The 27,177-nt window shown below is 38.5% G+C and overlaps 1 protein-coding gene across 3 annotated transcripts in view; it reads left to right on the top strand.

Moving 5' to 3' along the window:
- Positions 1–27,177, top strand: part of LOC104588074 (uncharacterized) — an 84,087-nt gene that overhangs the window by 24,735 nt on the left and 32,175 nt on the right. For all 3 annotated transcript variants that reach the window (XM_010245886.3, XM_010245889.3, XM_088894185.1), the window contains 7 exons: positions 8,674–8,784; positions 8,874–8,924; positions 9,030–9,130; positions 17,354–17,444; positions 18,985–19,122; positions 19,232–19,495; positions 19,625–19,703. In XM_010245886.3, the coding sequence (XP_010244188.1) occupies positions 8,674–8,784; positions 8,874–8,924; positions 9,030–9,130; positions 17,354–17,444; positions 18,985–19,122; positions 19,232–19,495; positions 19,625–19,703 (835 nt within the window). The remainder of the gene's footprint in view (positions 1–8,673; positions 8,785–8,873; positions 8,925–9,029; positions 9,131–17,353; positions 17,445–18,984; positions 19,123–19,231; positions 19,496–19,624; positions 19,704–27,177) is intronic.

The raw sequence follows: 27,177 nt of genomic DNA, 5'->3' as shown, positions 1-27,177 counted from the left end.
TGTCTATTGAATTGACATACTTTACACTGACGACTAGACTGTGTACCAAAAGAAGGAACGATGTTTGCATAATTGCATGTTCTGCAACAAAGGATGCCCATGACATAAAGCAACTGAAAAAGTGACACTGAAGAAGATGATTGTAGAGCATACTCTTCAAACCACCATGAAGATGATGTAGGTCTGCTAATTCAAGTCCTCCATCAGTTTGATTCATTGTCTAAGATGTAATCAGTCCTCTAATACCAAGATTAAACTTAGTGATTAGCAGAATAGAACAGATCTGAATAACTGTATAAGAGAGATGGCGAAGAGAAGAGGTAAGAGAAGAAGAAGTCGAATTATTCACCCTTCTCCTCTAACCCTATTTTATTAATCTCTAAAAATTGATGATGACAAAGTATACCCTTAAGTGGGCGGCCAGCTTGGGAGTTACATAAAGAAAATAAAATAAGAACAAATAACAGGCCCATTAAGTGAGGCCCATCAACATAAAATAAAAGATAAAATAAAGGATATCACACGAAAGGCTGTTAGGGCCCATTCGGCCCAGTCTCTTTAAAGTCTAGTACTGAAACACATAATGAGTACCGTAACAAAACAACTAAGAGATTTAGTTAATTTGCTCAGTCATAAGATTAGAAGTGTGATGGTTAAACTACCCTTTGGCGTGTGCTGGTCTGTAAGAAAAAGAACAAGCACATTTTTGAAAATACTACTAAAAAAGGAATCTGATTGTTGATACGTGCTACTTGAATGCTAAATGGTCTCTTCTCATCAAGAATTGAAAGATGTCTGAGAAGAAGATTTTGAGAACAGGCTTTTGTTTCATTGGTGTGGAGATTGGGCTGGGTTTAACTGTTATTATTTTACAATGCTTGTTTTGCTTTTGCTTTTGGTTTCTTCTGAAATCTCATTACCAAATGGATTGCATCATTTTTTCTCTTTTAAAAGGAAATTTTACTTTTACTATAAAAAAATAATATTGCCTCTTTTAGTCATGGAAGTCGTTAAAATTATTCTAATAGAAATTCTCTTGAAGAACAAATGATGTTGAAATTTCTTCCATATCTTATTTACAATAGAATAGCAGTCCAAGTTATATGTCTAAATTCCTAGCATCTTATCCCTACTGTGTGATTTTCCTTGGCATAGTTGTCAAGGCGTCCAGGTAATTTTGGGCAAAAGTGGGGTTCCTAGTTGCCTAAGAGGGCGCCTACGAACTTGGTTAGTTCCCTAGTTTTATATACCAACCAGCATGCATATCAATTAAAAAATAGCAATTCTCTTTATTAAGAACATCATTTTCCTCTGAAAACATGGCAAATCATCATATATAAGGACAAAATTATTTTCAATAGATTTATTTTTAATGTTTTGAAAAATAATACTAATATAACAAGTATTTAATAGAGCAACTTCATATCAATTTAACAATGCAGAAGGCTGTAATTTGGAATGTTTCTTCCAATCTATCTTTGTTTTTTGTTTGGACTGCAGCCTTGAATAAAATATTTAGGGATAATCTAATTGGAAGGAGAGGAGAGTTGCGGTGGAGGATGTGATTTGTGTAATGTGCTGCAGAAATGAAGAAATCACCTAGCTATTTATTATTTCCATTGTGATTTCTCTTTTAGGATATGGGCAAAAGTGCTGGATGTTTTTGGAGTTGAGATCAGTAATTTAATAGGCGTGCCTAGGCGCACATGCGAGGTGCATTTTAGGGTATGCACCTCACCTAGGTCCTACGCGCAACCCTTTCAAAAGGCGCATGCCTGGTGCGTCTGATGCACCACCTTGCGCCTCAGCCCAGGCGTGCGCCTTTTGAAAATTTGACGCCTTTTTTCTTTTTTTGAACCTAGCGGTTCATGAACAAACCGGAGCTCCGAGAACCCCCTATTTGGTAATGTTGTTCATTCATTCATCCTAATAAAGTATCTTCTTAAAAAGCAATTAAAATTATAAAATTGTTATTTTTTGTATTTATAGACAGCCCAAAAGGGAAATCCACAATACAACAAGGGAGATCGGTGCATGCTTCAAATGGACAAGGAGATCAGCTAATGGTTTAGTTGACACGTTGGCTAAACAAGGGACTGTGAGGGAGAGTATGTTCTGGGCAGTTTTGTAAGAAAGATAACTGGGGCTCAACACCTACTTAGGGGTTGACAGCTGTACTTAAATCTGGAAAGCTATTTTAAAGTTATTTAATGAAGTTACCGTTTCCAATAAAAAGAATTGTTATTTTTTGTGTGAGAACTAAATTGGCATAAGACCCTAACATGGACTTGTTTGGGCTTGCCTCGAGGGGTGTGGCACAAAGGCAGCTTGTAGAATCAGGAATGTAATATGTTTTACATCACATTAGCTACTTGAAGTAATGCAATTGAGGAAAAAACAGAGATTATGGCTTTTACATGCTTGAAAATGTTTTATATGTTTGATTTGATTTTTAAATTCTCATTTGAATATGCTTTGCATGTTATATTTATGTATTTTAATTTTAGATAATAGGTTTTTTAAAATATGTTTTTTTAAATTTAAGTTTATATTTTTATTAATATTATGTTTATTTTTTTTTGATTTTTTGAAATTTTTTGATATATGTTTTTGATTTTTTAGCATTTTTATTATTTTTGTGCCTTGCTTCAAAAAGGCACACGCCTTACCATGCGCCTCAGGTGCAAATTGACCCCTGCGCCTTTTTTTGCGCCTTGTGCTTTTAAAACACTGGTTGAGATCTGTTTTCCATGTAATGTGATGAGATTCTTAGGTGCATGGGATATAAAAGGTTTTAGTAAATCTGGCAGTGGCTTGGAGATTTGAAATAGTTATGTTCTGAGTTATATAGGGAGAAGGAATGCTCATATATTTGAAGGAAAACAGAACATAGTAGAGGAGATTCGAAATAGTGTGATGGGCATGGGTTTTCATGGCTGTCTAGTCATATTATTCAAAGGAAAAACTAAATTACTTTTTTTTTTTTGAATAGGGATGATATTTTTGTAAAGTTATAGAATGGGTTTCCTGATGTACCCTTGTACATAATCTCATTGTACAGGGGATTTTTTTGTACTGTTGGTTTTTTGCAATGAAGTACTCTACAGTTTTTGTAAAAAAGGAAGGTTGTAATTTTATATGGAAAGAATTTAAGATAGTAATTTAAAGAGAAAATGAACAAGGGTGGACCCACTGTTTTATTTAATCTGAGAGAGATTTAAATTTCAATAGTAAACAAAAGAACAAAAGAAACCTTATTATCATTTTCTTCTTTCTGTCTTTTTCTTTTCTCAAAACCCTTGGATATTTTAAATTTCAATAGTAAGACTTCAAAACAAAGTATAGATAATATACAAACTATATAACAGAATATATTGACACTCATAGTAGTAAGATGTAGCCATAGTAATTGTTAAGGCACAAATAAGTGGAACAGAGGGACAAGTGTACAAGAAAAGGCCACGTCAGCCTTTAAGTAATGTAACTGAAAGCCAACCACTCGAACAAACTACATAACAAACTGGACAAGTGAGAGGCTGGGATAACAGAATTGTAACCGTGTGTTATAAATAAAGAAGGGAAGTCCAGAAGAGAAAACATTGATTATGGGAATTCGATCTCTCTCTCTCTCTCTCGTTTTAGGAGGCAGGCTTCCTCGAAAAGCCTTGAGTTAAGTAGTTACCTAACAAGTTGGTATCAGAGCTAAGATGCCAAGCACAAGGTCGTCCTCGATGGAGCACGGAGTTGACAACATGGAAGGAGAAATGCAAAGACTATCGACAGACATTAAAGAAATAAAAGAGAGCTTTGAGCCCTTGCTTGGGTGATTGGAACAGACACCACTGGTTCTGAATCAGGAAGGGCAAGAAGAATGCAGTGGCACCAGTCATCAAAGCGGATCAGGAACCATCAGAATGGCAAGAATCGAGTTTCCCGTTTTCGCAGGGGGGGATCCCACGTCCTAGCTTCTACGAACCGAAAGGTACTTCGATTACCACGATACGCCTGGACCTGATCGTGTTCCACTAGCTTCCACGCACCTGGAAGGAGAGGCGATCGTCTGGTACCAGTGGTACTGGCGACGACACCCAAGAGCCACATGGGCGGACTTCACCGGTGCCTTAACCATGAGATTTGGTGTCTCGGCTTTTGAAAACTATGATGAAAGCCTCACCAAGCTACGACAGACCGGAGAACGCACTGGTCGGAAGTTTTGTCAGTTAGCTGTGTGCATGCAAGGGTGGCCAGAGAACACACTGGTCGGAAGTTTTGTTGGTGGACTAAAAGAAGAACTGCGGCTGGAGGTTAAAGCCATGCAACCCACCACCGTTCTTGACGTAGCAGCCTTAGCTCGACTCCATGAAGACAAACTGAATCGGGCAAGAAGGATTAATCGACCCCTAGGAGCTGCGGTCAGACTAGGTATACCGAATCCGGAACATGGTATCTTGGGTAAACCGGAGTCCAGACCAGGAGTGGGAATCACAAGCAAGGAAGCCAACTCCGGTTCAGGCCCTGACCCAGCCAAGAGGTTAACCTGGGTCTAGATGCAAGCCCGATGAGAAAAGGGCCTTTGTTATGCGTGTGGAGACAAATTTGGACAAGGCCATCGTTGCAAGATCCAGCAAGTATTCTTCCTTTAGCCCAAAACCGAATATGCAGAGGAATCAACAGACATCGACGAGCCAGTGGACAACCAAGAATGGGGGCAATGGACAAAAGAATATCCGGACGTGTCCCTGCAAGCCTTGACCGGTCTTGCCTCCTCTCAAACTATGAGAGTAACCGGATTGATACAAGGGCGCCATGTATCGGTTCTTATATACAGTGGCAACACCCTCAATTTCATTACTCAAACATTTGTCAAACAACTAGGGATTCCGGTCCAACCATATACAGCATTCTGGGTGCACGCAGCTAATGGGAGCAATCTGGTGTGCGACAGTACATGCACAGGATTAAAACTGAAGATACGAGGACACGAGTTCGAGGTAGATCTACATTCCCTGGAAATCAGTGGAGCAGATGTAGTTCTCGGAGTCCAATGGTTAAGGCAACTAGGGCTGGTGATATGTGACTGGGCCCGTCTCACAATGGACTTTCAAGTGGGCAAATCGCAGGTGCATATTCAAGGGCAGATGTCCAAGGATCCAGGGCCCATTAACCTTGCCACCCTAAGAAAACAGGCAGTAGACCCAACCCACATCATTTTAATGCAGATAGACTCCCACGAGAACGGCCCAATTCTAGCCCAAGGAAGCAACTCTAGCAGATCTGAAGAGGCTCACATACAACTATAGCAGTTACTTCAGAAGTTTTCAGTGATCTTCCAAGAGACTAAGGAACTACCACCGGAACGTGCCCATGATCATTGCATTCCCTTGCTGCCCAGAACGGCACCCACAAATGTAAGGCCCTATCGTTACCCCTATTTTCAAAAACTAGAAATTGAGAGACAAGTGCAAGATATGCTTGATAGAAAAATTATACAACCTAGCTACAACCCATTCTCCTCATTGGTATTACTTGTGAAAAAGAAGGATGGGACATGGCGGTTTTGTATATACTATAGGGCCCTGAACAACATTACTATGAAAGATCGATTTCCCATACCGGTAATCGATGAACTCAGCCGGGCCGCAATATTCTCCAAACTAGACCTGAGATCGGGATATCATCAAATTCGGGTCCATGAGGGTGACATCCACAAGACCGCCTTTCGTACACACGGTGGGCATTATGAGTTTTTGGTCATGCTATTTGGGTTGACCAATGCGCCAACTACGTTCCAAGCACTTATGAGTGACATATTTCGACCCCATTTGCGCAAATTTATACTAGTTTTTTTTGATGATATACTTGTATATAGCGCTACATGAGACAAACACCTAGTGCATCTACAAGTCAATTTGGAACTACTAAGGACTCATAAACTCTTTGCAAAGGAGTCAAAGTGCGCATTCGGACAGACTCAAGTACACTACTTGGGGCACGTAGTTGAAAACGACACTGTAGCGGCAGACCCGGAAAAGATCTCAAGCATGATAAATTGGCCCCAACCTCAAAATGTTAAGGAGTTACGTGCCTTCTTGGGTCTAATAGGGTACTACCGGTGATTCATCAGAGGGTATGGACTGATTGCTGCCCCATTGACAAGTTTACTCAAGAAGAATGGATTCTGCTGGACTAGGGAGGCCCAACAGGCCTTCGAGATGCTCAAAACAACCGTCTTGTCCCCATCGATGCTCACACTTCCAAATTTCTCAAAGGACTTCATCATTGAATGTGATCCGTCAAGCCAAGGAGTGGGTGCGGTTCTCATGCAAGAAGGAAGGCCACTAGCGTTCTTCAGCAAAGCATTGACAGGACAAAAATGGGCCAAGTCAGTATACAAACGAGAACTGATAGCAATTGTTCTTGCAGTTCAGCGGTGGTGACCCTACCTTCTAGGGAGGAGGTTCATCATACGAACTGACCACCATAGCCTGAAATTTTTGTTGGAGCAGTCAGTATTATCCCCGGAACAGCAGCGATGGATAGCCAAACTACTCGGCTACGATTATGTCATTGAATACAAGGCAGGACACACTATCAAAGTGGCAGATGCACTGTCACGCCAACCACAACTATTTCCATTACTTCTCACGGCCCCAACATGTTCCTTCATGAATCAGTTAAGGGAAGAAGCTGAATGACACCCACAACTGAGTAAGCTGCGTTCACAGGTCCAAGAGGACCCTACCAGCCACCCAGGGTACATAGAGGGGAATAACTTGCTGTTGTATAAACGCCGATTGGTGATACCACAGGATTCAGCCCATATTCAGCAGCTTCTTGAATTGTTCCACTCGTCACCAGCAGGAGGGCATTCAGGAATTTTGCGCACTTAAAGAGACTAGCCACCCAATTCTGTTGGAAAGGCATGCGGAATTCGGTCCAAAAATTCATAGCCGAATGCGTCATTTGCCAGAAAAATAAGGCTGATACCCAGTGTCCAGCAGGTTTGCTACAACCACTTCCAATTCCTACACAAGTGTGGGCATGGACTTCATAACGGGGCTCCCCCTTTCCTATGGCAAGTCCGTCATTCTCGTAGTTGTTGACAGATTCACCAAATACTGCCATTTTCTCCCTCTCTCCCACCCCCTTACAGCTTCAATGGTGGTTGAGGTTTTTACCAAGGAGGTGGCACGACTGTATGGTACCCCTAACTCCATTGTCTTAGGCCGCGACCCAATTTTTATGAGTCGTTTCTGGGCAGAACTTTTTCGGTTACAGGGAGCGAAACTCTTCAAATCTACCAGCTACCATCCTCAAACAGATAGGCAAACTGAGGTGGTCAACCGGAGTTTGGAAACCTATCTAAGGTGCTATTGCAGGGGATAGGCACGTCAGTGGCTCAAGTGGCTTCATTGGGCGGAATGGTGGTACAATACCACATATCACAGTGCGGCAGGAATGACTCCATTCAGGTCTCTATATGGACGGGACCCACCTACCCTACTCCCATATGAGAAAGGGTCTACAGCAGTAGCAGCAGTGAAAGACCAACTCCTCCAGCGGGATATGGTGTTACGAGAGTTCAAATCCCACCTCCGTTGAGCCCAACAATGGATGACAGACTCTTACAGCAGAAAGCATAGGCCCGTCCAGTACCAGGTTGGGGATCAAGTCTTCCTTAAACTATAACCATACAAGCAAGTTTCAGTAGCAGGCTGCGGGTGGAACAAACTGAGCCCAAGGTACTTTGGTCCATTTCGGATTGTGGAACGCATTGGGTCCGTGGCATACAGACTTGACCTTCCAGCGATGTCAAAATTGCACCCCATATTTCATGTATCTCTATTAAAGAAATGGCCGAAAATGGGAGCAACAACAACAACAACCCGCCCATCATTCTCGGAAGATGGCCAAGTTCAAACTGAGCCCATCCAGATAACAGATTTCAGGTGGATACGCAAAGGGCATCACATCGAACCAGAGGCATTGGTGGTATGGTCAGGTCTCCCACTTGAAGATGCAACTTAGGAACCTTAATTAGACTTACAGAATAGATTCCCACATCTTGACCTTGAGGGCAAGGTCTCTTTCAAGGGAGGAGGGACTGTTAAGACACAAATAAATGGAACAGAGGGACAAGTGTACAAGAAAAGGCCACGTCAGCCTTTAAGTAATGTAACTGAAAGGCAATCACTCGAACAAACTACATAACAAACTGGACAAGTGAGAGGCTGGGATAACAGAATTGTAACTGAGTGTTGTAAATAAAGGAAGTCCAGAAGAGAAAACATTGATTCTGGGAATTCAGTCACTCTCTCTCTCTCGTTTCAGGAGGCAGGCTTCCTCGAAAAGCCCCGAGTTAGGCAGTTACCTAACAGTAATGATATTGTAATAAGGCACCTGCCTTTAGATTTTTGTCACCTAGGCATTGCCTAGACAGCACCTAGTTGCTAATTGCTATAATTCAAGGCATTCAGGTGAGGCCCCCAACCAAGGGTGCCTTTGCTTAGGTGAAGCCATGGCAACTATATTTCTTGGTTAGAAAAGTTTACTGTTTTCTTTTATGCTTCTCTTGGAAATGGCCTGGGTATGAATTTTCTGTTTTCTGAAATTATTTGCGATATAATCACCACCAGATTATTATTAACTCTTTTTTACAACATCCTCCTGCAGCTAATTGGGGTTTCTGTCAGTGGTCTTGAACCTGAATTTCAACCAGTTGTTAATCACTTGTTGCCACATATTATCTCACACAAACAAGATGCTAATAGTTTGCATCTTCAGGTAAACTACTAAATTGTAATACTTTAACTGTCCACTTCTTTTTTTCTTTCATAAAATCTCTATGCCTTCTAATGCTTATTAGTTTATAGGTACTTCAAGACATGACGAACCGCTTGCTTGTATTCCTTCCCCAACTTGAGGTAAACTTCTGATCTCTATTTATTGCAGTAGTGGACAAGTATCTAGCAATTCCATTCTCCTTTGTTTCTGTAATTATAATTAATGAATTATTTTGTATGGTTCAGGCAGACCTAAACACTTTTCCTGAAGCAGCAGAGGCTACCATGCGTTTTCTTGCAATGCTTTCTGGCCCATTTTATCCAATTCTTCAGATAGTTAATGAAAGGTCATTTTACCTTTGTCCTGCTTATACTCATCCTTGAACCTTTATGAGGCCTTTTTTGTTTTTTTGTTTTCTCCTTGTTAGTAAAGTAAATTTTATCAACTAAGAATAAGAGAAACATATACAAGATGCATACATGAGAAGACCAGAAAGGGCATAGAGCCAAGAGTGGAGGCACAAATAGACTAAAGGAGGCCACCCTGCCAAACCAGAGCTCTATACGATAATCACACCTTTACAGAAGATCCCCACTGCTTGAGCAATCATACAATAAGACCAAGAACCTCTCCACCAAATTTCAATGAAACCAGGAAAGAAAATACAAAGGGCCAACCATTTAAGCAATAAAGCGATGCTTACTGAAAAGCTATCAAGCCATGAAAACACCCCTCCAAACCTGCCTGAATTTACCAACCCAGGCCTAACCCAAGTTTAACCAAACACAACTTGGGCTGGCCTTGGGTGGGTTTGGTTGGGCCTGTCTGGGTTGTGATTGGGTTTCAAAGTTTCTTTGAAACCCAATCAATAAATGCTATTGATAAAAAAAAGTGCATAAATGCTATTGATAAAAAAAGTGCATAAATGCCATCAATAAATGCGTATATACAAGTTTTATACATACATACATACGTACACATACATATATGTGTGTATATATGTATATAAAGATGCTTTTGTATATATAAGTTTTATACATACATCTTTTTGTAATTGTAATTATAAAAAGATGCTTTTATAATGAATATAATGCATGATGTGTGTGTATAAGTATGTGGGCTGGCTTGGGTTGGGTTGGGTTGGGCTGAGTTTAGTTCAGGCCTGAACTCTTTGGCCCAGGCCCAGCCTAGAGCATGAAAGATCAAGCCCAACCTGTGCAAAAGCTTGGGTTTGGCCCACCCAAGTTGCAACTCTAGGGAGCAGGTGCACAAGTTGGAATAAGCAGTATGACTAATAAACCAAATCCAAAACCCAAATTTCAATCCCACAACCTGCTGCAGTAGATTTTTGATTATTTTTGTTGGTTTGAAATAGTATTGTATTAAGATCAGAAGAAGAGTACAAGAACTAGACCATGTACGTCCATTCTATGTATAGCATTATATGGCCTGTTAGCAAGATATTAACAGCAGAACAAAATAATCCTTATAAAAGCTCAAGCCCAACCTGTGCAAAAGCTTAGGTTGAGCTTGTCCAAATTAGAGCTCTAGGCCTCAGGCGCACAAGTTGGAGTTAACAGTATGACTAACAAACTAAATCTAAACCCCAAGTTTCAATCCCACAACCTGCTCCAATAGATTTTTATATTTTTTTGTTTGAATCAGTATTGTATTAAGATCAAAAGAAGAATACAATAACAAGGCCATTTACACCCATTCTGTAGGACCATACAGCCTGTTAGCAAGATATTAACAAGAGAACAAATATCCTTATAAGAAAATCAGTTATAATCTAGCCATCTAAACTCCTTGTGCAATAGAATGAAGAAGCCGATACCAATAAACATGGAACACATGTTTATTGGGGAAATAGAAATTACAACACTTGGTGAAAGAAACTTTGATGAAATCTGAGGAACTGATGATTAGCTATGATACCCTGGTAGCTGTACATGTCTTGCTTAATTGTATTGTATCCAAAACTTATTGGATATGATAACAGATAATGCATGAGTACTTTTAGATTAACTCTATTGCATTTACACCTTTATAATATGTAAAGTGGTATGTTTTAACAGATACTATAAAAATATCTGGACATGTTAGAAGTTTTATTAACTTCAGCAAGACATAAGTATTGAAAATGACATTTAGCTTTAAAAACTAGATATAAACGCATGATTTACATGGAACATCCATGCCTTTCCATGTCCATAATTTTAGGAAATGTAGTCGTATCCCTGATTCCTGTATCTATGTCTGTGACATTGTGTCCATATCTGCATCTAGGCATCATAGATGATTAAACAGTCTATGTTAGAATTATTCCATGGCTGAAGGTGAAAGCAAGAAATAACATTGGATGAAATAGTCATAGTGATTAGAGTTGAGCATACTGATATGTAAGTATGGCAAGAAGATGAAAAAAGCTCTTTCTGGGTGAATGGGCTATCCTAGGGGCATTTACTCCCAACTTGACCAACTGAGGGTAAACCACCTAGCTTTTAAGCAATTAAGCTGACTGAGCTGGTTGGTAACCCTATGTCATCTAATTAATACTGGGTACGGGTGGATTCGAGCTGAGCCGAGCTTGAATAGCTCACCAAGGTAGTACGAGGCTCGAGCTCAAGCTCTGTTTGAGCTAGAACCTTGAGCTCGAGTTCGACTTGAGAAAAATGTTTTATAAAAATAAAAAATTATATATAAAAAATATTTTTTATTTGATATTTAAAAAATTAAAAATTATAATAATTAGTTATTATTATATATAAAAATAAAAATAAAAATATCATATCTATAATATTTTTATTATATATTATTATTATTATTTTTTTGATAGATAATAGAAACTTTTATTAATAGAAAGATTAAAAAGGAGGATACAACGGGAGGGAGGGGTGAAATCTCTTAACCCTCCCTAAAAGTTTACTTAATATTACAAAACTGCCCATAAAAGAAAAGCTCTTCCCACCCCTTGCTTAGCCAAAGAATCCGCCAGGGAATTAGCACACCTTTTAGTCCACTGAAACTGAACTTCCATATTTTGAGTCAAAATGTTTAATTCATAGTTGTCAAGGCGACGCCTAGGCGGGTGCCTAGGTGACAAGGCGCCCTTTGAGGCTCACCTTGCTTAATTGCCTAGCAGTTTTGTACTATGTATTGTAAAATACTTTTTTACTCTTTGTTTTTTGACATTATAATTATAAAATAGGCACTATTAAATTAAAATACTCATTTTGTGTGTTTATATACTAATTCTTTTTTATTATTTTCTTATTTGTTAGGATTTGATCAATACAAACATTGCTAAATGCTGTATTCAACTCTGAAAGACTTTAAAACCTGAACCAATACAAACATTTCTACTACTATATTTTTTTGAATTTTCTTTTCCTTCTTTTTTTTTTCTTCTCATGAATATGTTGATTTTCTATACATTAACATGAATTCTTTATACTTTTCTTATGAAAATTATGAATTATTATTAAGGAAATATGGCTATGGTACCTAGGGAACTACCCTAGGACGGGCACCTAGGCAACAAGGCGCCCCCCTAACGCCCAGCCTTGCCTTGGCGCCTTGAAAACTATGGTTTAATTTTCTTTTTCTCATTTAAGTATTTCCACAAACTGAAGTCTTCCTTCTGCAGCCACCTAATAACCAGGCTCGAGTCACCTTCCACCACCAGTTTTTTGATATTCAGCTGCCATGCTATTTTAATTCCTTCCAACACTGCCAGTATTTCAGCCCTCAGAGAATTCCCCCAACCAATAGGCCCCGAATACATTGCAATAATTTGGCCTTCTTCATCCCTAAAAGCTCCACCTAAACCTGAAGGATCTGGGTTTCCTTTGCTGCTTCCATCAAAGTTCAACTTAGTTTAACCCAAGGGTGGAGGAGTTGGCTTGCGAGCCTCACGAGTCGAGCTATATTAAGCTCAAGCTCGGATCGATTAATAAAGGAGCCTGTAAATTGGGCTCAAGCTCAGCTCGAAGCTCGGTTGAAACCGAGCTGAACTGAGCTTTTCACGAGCTGAGCTCGAGTAGCTCGTGAAGAGCTCGGCTCATGGCCACCCCTAATAGTGGGTACTGAAGGAGAGGGAAAGTAGCAGAACTGTGGACTGCCAATTGAAATTCAATCGTGGACGAAGATAACACAATGTGAACTTGAAGGATTGTTTACCATTACATCAAGAAGGTAAGCTCATGAACCTTAAACTTTCCCTTGAAAGCTAGGTTGGTGGAAAGAAAGCAAGATGCAGTTGTACAAACACCTTATGGTTTCTTGTAAGGTCACTAAAACTGTATGGGAGTGGTATCTTTCCCTCTTTGGGTGTTCTTGGAATCCCCCTGAGAGTGTCCAGAGGCTGTTCTCTCCTACGTTTTTCAGATGGCCTAAGAAGAGAGGGAAGATTATGTAGAGGAGCATTAGGGCAGCTGTATGTTGGTTCCTATGGGAAGAAAGAAACTCACGAATTTTCTCAGACAAGGACGGAACCCTGGCAAACCTATTAGATCTAATACTTTTAAGGGCTGTCCATTGGCTAAAATCTTTGGAGCTGTTCTCAGACTTTCCTGTGGCTGACTTATTAAGAAATTGGAAAGAGATAGCTACTTTTGCTTTGTGTAAGAGGACTCCTAGTCCCTCATGATTCCCTCCTCCTGAATTTATAAAACTGAATTTTGATGGCAGTAGTTTGAGGGAGTGTTCAGGAATGAGGAGGGTGTTGTTATTGCCTTGTTCTCAGGCCCCATTGGGGAAGGAGACTCTTTTAGGGCTGAGATCCTTGCAGCTCTGGAAGGAATTCAAAGAGCAAGGGAACTAAATATCAGACGTTTGGTGGTGATTAGCTGGATGAAGGAAGTGGACAGTGGCTTGTGGAGCTATTACAATGAAAAGAAAAAAATTCTGTTGGTTGGGCAGAGACATTGAGATACACTATAGCTGGGTGAAGAGATCTGCCAACTCATTTGCAGATGGGCTGGCCGAGCAGGGGGTGAATAGGGAGGCTATCTTTTGGGCTAATTTTTAACTTTCTGTCATTGTATTCTGTTGATGGGGAGTTTAAGACTTTTTACCTCTCCTATTGTATCTAAAGCTTCATAAATATTTACATCAATAATAAAGTTTTATTGTTACTGGTAAAAAAAAAAAATAGAGGAGAGGCCACTAAATATCTTGCCTTATTTAGTAGATTTTGTATACAACAAAATTTGGGGATTTGTAAAGTATGTAGAAACTGGGGCATATCACAAAGCCCCTTATAGGTAAAATGTTATGGTGATGATATCACCATGTATGGCAGTTTTACATATTTATTTTCTTGTTTTAATCAATGAAATTCAAAGTTACAAATAAAAAAGAGCCTGGATCAATTTATGGGCTTTTAATGGCTGTAATAGCTTTCAGAATATAAGAGAAGATAGAAAGAAAATATGCAGAAAGTTCACTTCAGTATCAATCACTATAGAGGTGGCTAATCTTATTAGATCTAGGAAAACAAAAATGACTGAATCCTCACTACCATATTTTGATTCAAAGAAGATAAATAACTCCTACATTATTAAACTAATTATTGTGAAATTTTAAACATGACTAAGACTAAACAAATCAAGCTCTTAGACCTGATGAAACAATCATCTAAAGGACATTACCCAATGTCGGTCCCTGCCATTTGAGGTCTTGGGAAGATAGACTGGATACAGACCAAACTTTTGGCTTTTTTTTTTTGCACAAAGTGGCAACACTTAGACTCGAACTCACATTGTGATGCTTGTCAGCCTGAGGTTTTACCATTACATCAAGGAGTGGTGTTGAAGTTTTTTATCATTCTCCGTCCATCCAATTTCCAAGAAACAAAAAAAAAAAAAAACAAATTAAAAATTTTTTGAATCATAGCCATCTATTTGGTGACCCTATGGTCATGTGCTTTGCAACAAGTGTCGCCATTGGCGTTGTCTGCATTAGAGAGATTGCCGATCACCATGTTCATGTGCTCTACAACATGCACAGAGAAAGAGAGCGGGAGAGAGGGAGAGAGGAAGATAGGAAGAGAGAGAAAGCGATTCGAGGAATGAAGAATTAAAAAGGCATATGTAAAATATAAAAGTAAAATAAAGGAATAGAGAAATGGTGATTATCAATTAAAGCTTATAAGTTGTAATGAGAAGAGCAGTGGAGCTGCAAAGAAGAAATGTTCAAACGATGAACTGAGGAAGAAAGAGGAACGGTAAAGTTCAAGTGATTCAAATGAAAAAAGTATGAAATAATTAATGAGATACACACCTTTTGATAAAATGTATTAAAATATTACTTTGTTTGTTCCAAAAATCATCATACCTCTGTTGACATTCAATTCTTTTATTATTAAAATATAAAATGTATTAAAATATTACTTTCTTTGACCCAAGAATAATCATAGCCTCTGTCTTCATTCAATTCTTTATCATTAAAATAATATTAAAATTAAAGTTTTCAAAATTCATCATTCGTTGTATTTCAATAAAATTATATATTGATATATTTATTTAACATGAATATAATTGCATCACTAATATCGATGTACATATATGCATATATATAATTTATATACTTATACTATATAATCGAATCAAATAGACTTCTATTTGAATTTTGTTTGATAAATTAATGGGTAAAAATATTTTATTCGAATTCAACCGTTAATGGTATTTGAATAGTTCGAATTTGATTCAATGACGTCGAATCTCGAATTCGAACTTGGATTCTCAAATAACGTTTGCACCCTTAACCTAGTCGTAGTGGTTGTTATGTGGTGTAGGGTTTTTCGTTCTTCTCTTGGGTGATATTCTTTGTTCTTTTAATAAAATTTTTTATTTTACTAATAGATTTAGTAATAATAGGAGTGTAAATCAGGATACACCTAGGATTGGAAACAAAGAGATAACTCAGTGTGACCATTTCCGGAACCTTGGTTCAATAATTCATAACAAGGGAGAGATTGAGGAGGATGTCACCCATATCATTAGAGCAGGTTCAACAAAAAGGACGGGTGCATTTGGACATTTGTGTGATAGGAGATTTAGATTAAAAGGAAAATGAGTGTGGAGTAGAGTGTTGGACAATCAAGAAAAAACATGTCCAGAAAACGAGTGTGGTAGAAATGTGAATGCTAAGATGGATGAGTGGAAAAATTAGAAAGTATAGAATCCGGAATGAAGCCATCCATAGAAACCTAGGAGTAGCTCCTATAAGTGATAAATAGGCTAAGATGGTTTGATCATGTGCATAAAAGACCACCAATAGCTCTAGTTAGAAGAAGTGATGATTTGTTACAAGTGGAAGGGGCTAGAAGTGCTAGGGTAGACAAAAAAGGACATGGATAGTAGTAAGAAACGGTTTAAGCATGGTTTTCGAGCAGCTATTGACCTGGACGGTCGGACCATTTGGCCTGGGAACCATCTAGGCAACCAGTTTCCGTTTTACCCCAAACCCAGTCCCTGGCCAAAAACCATTGAATCAGTCAACGATCCATTGACCCGGGCAGTTGAATTGTCGACCCGTCGACCCATTCAATGTTTTTTTGGCCATTTTTTTTATTTTTAATTATTATTTTTTTTAATTTTTAATTTTTGTCAGAATGGGCCATCCGTTCGAACCGTCGACCCAGAAACTGGTGGTCAGAATAGTTCCGTTTCTGTGTTGTTTTTTAAAATCATGGATTTAAGCACTAATAATCTAATAGTGCATATGGTTTTAAATAGAATGGATAGGTGAAGCTAGCACTTTCAATGGGTCAGGTCTACCCGACAGACCTGAACTGACTGAGCTGATTATAACAGTTCTGGTTCCATGATTTTGTCCAGATTAATAATTGGGTTGGTTCTGGTTCTTACCTGTCCCGAACTGATTCAGACCCTGACCCAATTATTTTATTAAATATATAATATTTTCTTATAATTTTTATCATATTTTATATTTGAAATGGTAAATTTGATAGATAATATTAGTTAAAAATGTTTATTTTGTTAACATATAACTAATGTAGTATTTTTCTATCATTTTACTAGGGTTATATTATCAAAATTTAAATGTTAAGGTATTATTTAAATAAAAAATATAGTTTTCAGTATAATCGGGTCTGGACCTGATAGATCCAACTATTGACTGGGACAGTTCTGGGTGTGTGATTTTGTCCCAATTAATAATCAGTTTGGGACTGGTTCTACCTTGACCTGATCCATTGATAGCCCTAGGCAAAGCAGGATTCATGTAGCTGACCTCATATAGTTGGGTAAGGCATGGATGATGATGATGAGGATTTTACTATCTAAAAATGATTATCATCTCCAACTTCAAGTATGTTGGTTCAATTTGAAATGTTCAAAAGTATTGACAATACAATGTATGCTATAATTATGTTCTAAACTCCTGATTCTAATGTTGGTTTACTTGGCTTCTCTATTATATAAAGTGTTACTTATTTGAAGGTGGTAGTTGTAACTAATATCTGTATTTGTAGTTGTTATTTTCAACCATCATCAGTAAATGTTTTTAATTTATGAAAAATTTATCTATTTTTGATTTGTAGGGAAACAGCAAGGTCTTCAGGTAACTTTGTCGACTCAGATGTTTCTAGGATTAATCAGGCATCTACTTTAATGGTTTCCTCTAATTTTGAGGTAAGTGCTTCTACGTTCATATTGGTCTTTTTTCTCTTTATTTGCTTATCTCATTTTCTCCTTCACTTGCTTTATGACTCATCATTCATGTCTTGCCTTCTGTTCTAGTGAACACAATTCCCTCCATAATTTATGTTTGGATTCAGACATATTATAAGCAATTGCTTTTCCCTGGAATAACTTTGCAGTCTTTGCACATGATTCTTTTTGTTCTCCTTGTAAGGAAAAAATCTATTTGACTTAAAATTTGATCAACTTTTATATCTAATTAAGTATTTATTCTTCTTTTTAAATATATGTTTAATATTGACAATATTACAAGTAATTGCAAATTCTAAAACTGTTTCTCCTATTTCATTCCCTTCTGAAGACTAATCCCTATATGCACCATATAATAACCTGCACTTGTTTTCTCCATATGCCCATTTAAATCACCTATAGAAAATCTTCTATTTTCATGGAATTACTTTGATTTTTCCGAAATTGATTGTGGTTAGAGATAGAGACTATAACATTGGCTATGTAGTCAGATTGCATTCTCCTTGCAAACCTTATCTTAATTTCTCCATGTTAATAACATGGACAATTAACATTGTTTTCTTTTGATAATTATGGACAAATAACATTGTTAATATATGTAGTACAAGTGTAGAGATGGTGGACTGAATGTTAAAAGCTAGTGTGTCTTATTTATTTGTGTTAATGAGCCTTCTTACATGGGTTGATGTAACACTACTCTCTCATGCAACCTATGAAAGTCTATGAGTCACCATATCTCATTGGTTCCTTTTTTGTATCATTGTTGTTGCTGCTATTATTGTTTTGCTATGAGCATTGAGTTATCAAAAGGTTCTACCAATAATAAGTTGATCAGAGACATGGCTGTTGAGGTTGTAGAACATGCTGAAATTGGTCTATAGCTGGTCCAAAGAGTGCTTGTTGTGTTGCCATGACCAATGATATGATGATGAATTTTCTGAAGGCATGGTTCAGAAATTATATTTCGAATTCCATTGATAAATTATACATCCAAGATTGAAAAGCTCAGAATACCATTGATTTTTTTCTGATATTTCATTAAAATTGTTAATTTTTTAATAATTGTTTCCTAAACAAATTAGATGGTTGGCTTACTATTATAAATATGATTCACTTACTAAGACTTGAAAGAAAACAGAGAAAAAAGACAGCAACTACAAAAGAGGATTCTCACTCTAATAAATTCCATATTTTTAGTATTTTTTTGAGAAAAATTTCATAGTTTTAGTAACTTCCCTGATTTTATCAGATTATCTAAATATCATAGTGAAATTGGCAAAATATTCTAGAAATTTCCTCATCTCCGTGCATGGTGTAACACCCATGCATTCCAAAATTATGAATCATACCTTGAAGGAGCTTAGCATATCTCTGATGTTTCATACAGGTTCATTTTGGAAAAATCTTGTTTCTTGCATCTCAACTTGGTTTCTGTGCCCCTTTTCAGTTTGTTTGTGGTGTTGATATTAATGGCAGTTTACTCAATTTATCTTCTGTGCAGTCCCAGCCAAGGAGATCACGCAGCCCTTCACCTTTCATCCAACCTGCTTCCTGTTCCATAGTGTTTCGTTCAGATGTGGTGTTCATTCTTCTGAGGAAGGCATATAGAGATTCTCATCTAGGTACTATTTGCCGAACGGTAGGTATTGGAAGTGCTCTTTACCTGTGCTGTGGTGTTCAATTATTTTCCTTCTTTCCCTGGCTATTGAGATTATTCTGGTGATTAAGATACTTTCACTGTGCTTCAGGCCTGTAGAATTCTACAGAAGCTCATAGAGCCCGGTACACCACTGCAAGCATCGGTATTATCCAGTGAATTGACATCTTCAGTTTTTGATGAGACACTGAAAAGTGAGGCATCCAATTATGTGTCCTTAGCTGATTACTCAGTCTTGTTTGGAGAAGAATTCAAAATACCTGATGATAACTGGGAAACAAATTATTTTAACGTCTTGGATATTAGTTCCATAGAAGAAGGAATTCTACATGTTCTCTATGCTTGTGCATCACAGGTGAATTATGGGGTTTACATTCATTTACCATGTGGTCAGAAGATTACTTTTGTCCCTGTGGCATGTATATTGGTTAAATATAATACTAACATTTCTATCCCTTTTACTCTATTGTAATCAAATTTGCAGCCTCTTCTCTGTGCCAAGTTGGCTGATAGTAGTTCAGACTTTTGGTCTGTTCTACCGCTAATGCAAGCTCTTCTCCCAGGTACTACATATCCCTTTTTTTTCAATCCTTTTGGGCATAGGTATGACTTTGTTTTAGGATATTGTTTACAATGGAAAATTGGAAATATTGCACATATGGCGATCCATATAATGAACTGGTAATGTAATAACCATCATTTCTTACATCACTTAGAGATGTCTAAATGCCTAGGTACTATGACTACATGGCTCTAGATTGAAACATGGGAACTATATAAAGTTTCAGTTTATGACAGGTTGTCCTTTTTATCTTGTGTGCTTATAATCCAAAATTAAAGAGAAAAAAAAGCAGAAAGAGAAGAGATTTGCATTTTCAATCCAATTAGGTCTGCTGAAGACAGATAATAATGACTTTGTTTCTGATGATCATATTACAGTTCTCTCTGTAAATTCTTTAGGGATAATTAGTGTTAGAAGTTTAGATTGAATATTCGAAACTTAATATTCGTATATATTGGATTATCATATTAGGTTCTCTTTGGAATTCCTTCACATTCTTTTGGGAATTAAACGAGTTAAGTGCTTTTCTTTCTCTTCCTTCTCCCCCTTTTCTCAACTGAACTAAGCCTTGTCCCAATTCCCGACTATATGGGGTTTTGGCTACATGAATCATGTTCCATCATTCCATTCTGTTTAGTGCCATATCCATTGTTAAATTACAGGTCCTCAAATGATTTATCAATACTTCAATCCGTATCCTTATTTTTGCTAATAAAATGAAGTTTATTAAAATAAAAATAAGAATACAAGAAAGGTGACCAGAAACCACCCGAGAGAAGAAAGAAAGAAAATAAAAAACTCCAAATCCCTTCCAAATCTCCAAACTAGAAAAAACCTAACAAGAAAGAATCTACAAGAATCAAAATACTCCAACCATTGAAAAAACCAGCAGCCCTCCACCCCTAAATTGGATAAGCGGACTTCCAAAGTCCAAACTACAATCTCACAACAAACTAAACCCTATATGAGAGGACAAATAAAGAACAAGTCCCAACACAAGATAATAGTCCAATCCCAAGATGAATCGAACATGATTAGATTGTCCCTGCTCCTTTAGAGCTTTCTTGAATTTCATCACCTTCTTGCTTGGCCCAAGGCCAAACAATCCACCTCTTAATCTCACAAGAATTTGACACTAAATCTTCTCGCTGCAAGTGTAGCCTTCCTAAAATCCCTTAAATCTTCAGACTCCTTATTGGCGCTTTCTAATTCAAGCACCTTGTTCTTTTCAAACAACTGATATACTCCTAGACCATAGTTGCCTAGGTGGGTGCCTAGGTGTCGCCTAGGCAATCAATTTTTTTAAGTAAAAAACATATATATATCCTATTGGTAGCTATGGTAGTTCCCTAGGTTCCATAACCATATTTCCTTAATGTTTATCCATAATTTTCATAAGTATAAATTTCATGTTAAAGTATAGAAAATCAACATATTGATGAGGAGAAATAGAAGAAAGAAAATAAATTCAAAAGTTATTGGGGCTGAACCCCAATTTTTATTATAAGAAAAGAAGAAAAGAAAGCTATGAGACCTATGCACTAGCCAACTGCGTCACCACCCCATCGAATCGCTTACCAATTAAAAACGACCCGAAACTGGAACTGTTATGGCCATTGGTTTCTGAGTTGACAGTTTGGCCGACTGGTTCAAATGGACGGCCCGTTCTGACAAAAAAAAAATAAAAAAATAAAAAACAACCAAAGATGTAGCTCCGGTTACCCCAGAATTCTGACATATAGATGTATCTCAGTTACTGAGAAATCAGTGAATTTGGTGCTTGTAATGGGGGGTTCTCAGGCTTGCCTTGTTGTTGGGAGGTTCTGTTTTGTACTTTTAAAAGTTTAATCTAATAAATTTACCTTTCCTTTTCAAAAAAAAAAAAAAAACAACCAAAAACCATTGAAAACATTGTTTGGGTCAATGGCGGTTCCCGGGCCGAACAGTCTGATCGTCTGGGTCAATGGCGGTTTGAAAACATTGTTTGAGACAATGAAGAAGTGTGGCATGAATTGGTTCATCTAGAAGAAGGTGGGGGAAGACCAGTGAGTTCATTTGTTTGAAGGTGAAAAAATCAGCAGGTTTTAAGAACCAAGTCTCAAAACTTTCTTGGAGTGAAGGAAAGAGGAAGAAGGAGGTATCAGAGTGGATGATTACAAGGTATATCTGATCTGGAGAGACGAGCCTGCCAAAATGTCTAAGAAGTTCGATGCCTGAATCAGGATCAGATTCGTGTCTGGAAGAATCTCAAATACTTTTGCTGGATTTCGTCTGATGGTATCGTGCAAGACAAGGTCGTAGTAGAGGAAAATCATCTGGAATCAATGATAGTCAATTATACGGACCTAGCTGAGTTTGAAGGGGATGGAGCAATAGCTCTAGATATTGGGCCAAAGAGCATGGGAAGTCCAAGAAAGTCTGACAGTAGGGAGTTGGACCTGGGGTCTGTGGGAGAAACAACCGCAGAGGAAGGGGAGCAGTTGTTTGAGGAGGAAGTAGTGAGGAAATTGGTTGTAGTAGGTAAACTGGGGGTGGATCTAGGTGGGAGGACTGAAGGAACTTTGGAGAATTCTGCTAGTGGCACTAGTAAAACAGGAGATCTCAGAAATTTCAAAGGGTTGGGTAATTGGCAATTGGTTCATGTGACCAAAGTTTTTCACAGGTTCAAGGAAGGGTTAGTTGGGGACAACCCTTGCTGCAGATTTAAGAGACTTTACAAAAGAAAACGTGTGAAAATTAAGGCTAAAGGTCAACCCTTATTGAAAGATTGAGATAAGGTAACATCTACAGAGTTAGACCCGGCTAACACGGCGTCAGATTCTCTCCCTTCCATTCAAAAAGATGAGGAGTTGTCAAAGGAGGAGAGGGAAAGAAATGGGTTAGAGGTCCCTGTTTGAGGGGGAAGGTAAGGAGAGCTTAGATGAGAAGGAAGCCATTGAAAAGGTGGCAATGGAAGGAAGGGGGAAGGATGAAAGAACAGGAGGGGCGGAAAATAAGGAAGCCATAGAACTTCAGCTTGAGGAACAAGGGGAAAGGAGAGTGGGGGGAAGTGGAAATGAAATGCTCTCTAAGGATGGCATTCCCAAAAAGGAAAGGGTGGGTTTCGATAGTCTAGTGTATCAACAGGTTGAAATTGGGAAGTCTCTTGGATTATTCATTCTTGCAGGGGGGGAGGGAAGTGGTGGTTAGGAAAGCAATTGAACAATTTCAAAGAAACAGAAGGGAAGAGGCGAACAAACTGAATGTTTGGGGGTAAGGGGGGAAGGCGAAGGGGGAGAGGAAGGAATAGTGGATGAAGAATGATGGGGGAGCTGCAAAGCAGTGGTTGGTGAGGGGGGAAGCTTTTGAGGAATTATAGAAGTCTCGGGTTTGATAGGGGAGTTTTGTTTCTGGTGCCTTAAAGGTTGCACTTCATGCCGGCATTTTTTTCCCGGTTTTGTGAGTTTATGAAAGAAAAGATCAGAAGAGGTTCTGAAGACAAATGCTGGAATTTGGTCATGATTGTGGCAATTGTTAGTATCTTGGTTGCAATTTGGGTTCTGGTCTCTCCAGCATTTGTACTAGTTTTAAGAGAGGATTTGGATGTCAGATTAGGGGATATTTTGGAGCTTCAACTCTGCAACTTGGATGGATTTTAGTTCTGTTTTTTCTATTAGCTTTTTGGTGTTGGTTGTATATGGGTGATTCCTTATCACCTTTCAGGATGTAATGTTTTTCTTCTTTTAATGAATTTTCATTTTATAATCGAAAAAAAAAACAAGAAAAGAAAATGTGTTAATTAGACAAAATTTTAAGTTCTTCCTTATTGGTTTAGGTTTTGAAGTCTTTCAGGGTTCAATACAGCATTTAGTAATGTCTGTTGATTAAACCCTAATAAATAAGAAAATAATAAAAAGAAATTAGCATATAAACACACAATATGAATATTTTAGTTTACTAATGTCTATTTTATAATTATAATCTAAAATAATTAAGAATATAAAAGTATTTTATAACACAATGTACAAAATTGCTTGGCGATTAGGTGAGGTGAACCTCCATGGGTTCCTAGTCGCCTAGGCACTTGCCTAGTTATTGCCTTGACAACTATGTCCTAGACATTCACCCTTTCCATTGGCTAACCTGGCATGCTTACCTGATCTCTGGTTATCATGTCTGCCTTCATCTTTTGAAACATTTTCTTTGACTTCTGTTTTAGGCTCTCTCACAGGCATCGGAAAATTTTCCTCTAGATCTTTGAACATCTTCCTAGTGAATTCCTCTTCCTGTAAAATCGACAAACCCAAGGCCTTGCTCAATTCTACCTCTATATTCAATACCTTTTCCAAGTCAACTGAGTTTTCAATTTCATGGGTTTCATCCACTGTAATCTCATCTTCACTTGAATCACCTTCCTCTTTTTCCTCCCCTTTATCAACTGAATTCTCATCAACCTCCTATAAAGGTGTTGTTTGATTGTTTCTTTTTCTTTTATAGACTCTGGAACAAGATGAAACCAAACTCTCTCCTCCATCCGTATTGTCGATACTTCCTTGTCCTTTGTTTCTGATGCCGTATCTCTTCTCCACTCTTCCATTTTAACCAGAACCTTCTCAATTCTTACTTCTTTCTGACAGCTTGACAAGCCCAACCACATTGTTACCGATAGTCATTCTGGACCCACCTTTGGCTCTTACTTCTCTTTGATCTGCTTCCTAACTAGAATCTGTGAACCCACTCCACCCTTCTTTCCTGGAACCCGATTCCCCCAACCCAATCTTTCTCTTGAAACACATCCCCCCACTCTGCCCCTAACCTTTTTGGTTCTCCCCTCTAACACTTATAGTAAACCTTCTCTCACTTCTTTTTCACAAGTACCTAGAATTTCAGCATGCAGCCTCCCTTCTCAACAAGACTTCCTGCACTTCCATGTCAGCTCCAACCCCTAACTCACCTTTGTTCCCACCCTCTTCCTCCTCCTCTTGGATATTTTTGGAAGGAAGGAAGCTCCCACTTTCTCTTCGTTCAGAACCCTGATGCCAGAGAAAAACCCTAGATCATTTTGTAACTTCTGCCTTCAATACCAACATCCTGATCTCCAGCCATGTTCTGAATCGTACCACGACCTCTTCCACATGCTATTGCTGCAACTCCAACTTCCCTTCTTCTAGATGAAGTTTAATCCATAATCTTTTGATCAATCACCTTTCCAGCTCTGGAACTTCTGCCTTTCTCAATCTTTTCTTCCTTCTTATATTTGTACCTTGTGATGTGCTATTGATATTCGCCTTTCCCTTTTATCCCTGTCTGCATGCTGTCTATCATCTTTGACTCCCAAAGCCCTCCTTGGTTTTCCTTCTATTCAAATACATTCCCTTTCTTTAGGTTATCCTCAAGGTCTTGGCAAACACATCGCTTGGGTCAGTCTGCACTTCTCCTTGCCTGGATACAGCTAAGTTGGAAACTTAACTTAGCCCAACACATGTCTTGACCCACTGTCTTCATCACCAGTTGAAAAATATCCACATGTTTGGTATTAGGGTCCTCATGAGCCCACCAATTACTTGGCCCAATATCACCCATGGGCCAATGGACCAAACTACTTAATATAACAAGATTTTCCTTGTCCCCATTTTTTCCCTCTAATCCCCTTATATAATACCTCTTTGGCCTTCTCCTTCCTCACCGAATCATCTTCCTTCACTTTTCCCCTTTATATCTCTTCCTCTCCCTCCCCAACCTTCACCCTTTCCATTTCTCCAACTCCTCACTCCCCCCTTGCTCCCCTGCAACTCCTTTTCCATCACCATTGTTCTAACACCAAATGTAGGATCTTCTCCTTCAATTGCTAATCTGATTTCAAAGACCCCACCAATCACCAGCAAAGTACAGTTCTAATTTCAACAGGATTATTTGGACAGTCTCAGTCTCGACTCTCAACCAAAACTCATGCGAACTTGAGTTTATTCCACCTTTGATTTTGAAAGTTGTATCTCTTGAACTTTCAAAACACCTCTTCTATTGCTTTGAAAGTCTGGGTATACATATGAAGTGGTATCCTGTATAATGTTAATCCAGAAATAGCACCTTCCTACCGTATTCGTCACTTGCCTCACCATTGGATACTATTGACCTAATCTCAGTTCAGGGTATCTATATCTTTCTTCTGCTTCATCTCCTTGAATATTTTCTGGTTCTTCTTTTCGCTTGAATATGAACAGAATTAGACCAGTGTTCAATCGCCTCACTATTTGGAAACCTTTGTTTCTCCATTCATTCCAAGCCCAACCTCCAACATCTCTTTTGTTTGGATCTGAATCGAGGAACCTACCTACTAAGCACACATCTCAAACTTCTAATCTTACTTCCACCTCACCAACATCCTGCACAAACACTCCTGAAGATGCCATAGCTTCTCACACATCACAAAGGACAATAGGAGTATAGGACCACCTGGCCCAGAGGTATAAAACAGAAATTATGGGTGAAGGAGAATCAAGTGTTATGCTGAGCTTCAATATATTGTGTTTCTACTTCCCATATTTTTTGTGGGTAAATTTCAAGCACAAAGATGTCCACAGCTCATGAAAAAAAGAAAAAAAAAAAGAAAAGATGTCTACTGATCATCGGTAAGTCGATTCCAGCATAAGGTCAAGGTTCCAGGCTTTAAGTACCCAAGCAATAAAAGTGGAATCCCCTTGATAAAAGTAGTTCTTCTAGATTTTCCTGCAAAGGAAGTTTTGGGGTGAGTCGATCCCTCCAAGGGTTGGAGCCTTTTGTTGGGAAGCCTTTTTGGAAAGATGTAATACCTGTGACTTGCTTCAAAGAAAAGGGCCTTCTTGGTGCTTGTCTTCTAATTGGTGCATTCTTTGCAAGGCTAACGGTAAAAGCTCCTACCACTTAATTGATTTCTTGCCCCTTTGCTTTTGATATTTGGGACAGGTTTGTTGCTCTAGTTGGTTGCAGATGGTCCCCTCTGCCGAATATTCAAAGTTTGTTTAGTCCTTCTTTCCTTAGATGGCCTAAGAAAAGGGGATGGATTATGTGGAAGTGTGTAAGGGCTGCTATATGCTGGACTTTATGGGAGGAAAGGAATTCCGGGATGTTCTCTGAAAAAGAAAGAAATAAAGAAGGTATTATTGAAGTAATAACGGTTAGGATGGTGCAGTGGTTAACATCTTTGGACATGTTTGATGATATATCTTTGGGGATGTTGCTGAATAGCTGGGTGGAGGTGGCAAACTCTGCTCCTGCTCGTTCTGTTGTGTGTCCTGTGTGGTCATCACCAGACCTTGGGTTTATAAAGTTAAATTTTGATGGGAGAAGCGAGGGCAATCCAGGTTCTTAAGGTGTAGGGGGAGTCTTCAAAGATGAGAGTGGGTAGGTGATTGCAATGTATTCAGGTCCCATTGGGGAGGGGAACTCTCTTAGAGCTGACATTTATGCTGTATTGGAGGGTAGAAGGAAGGCAAAGGATCTGAATATACAAAAGCTTG

This window comes from Nelumbo nucifera, chromosome 1 (genome assembly GCF_055504915.1).
Source record: "Nelumbo nucifera cultivar China Antique chromosome 1, China Antique-T2T, whole genome shotgun sequence".
NCBI classification, from domain to species: Eukaryota; Viridiplantae; Streptophyta; class Magnoliopsida; order Proteales; family Nelumbonaceae; genus Nelumbo; species Nelumbo nucifera.
This window is presented reverse-complemented; position numbering and strand designations above follow the sequence as displayed.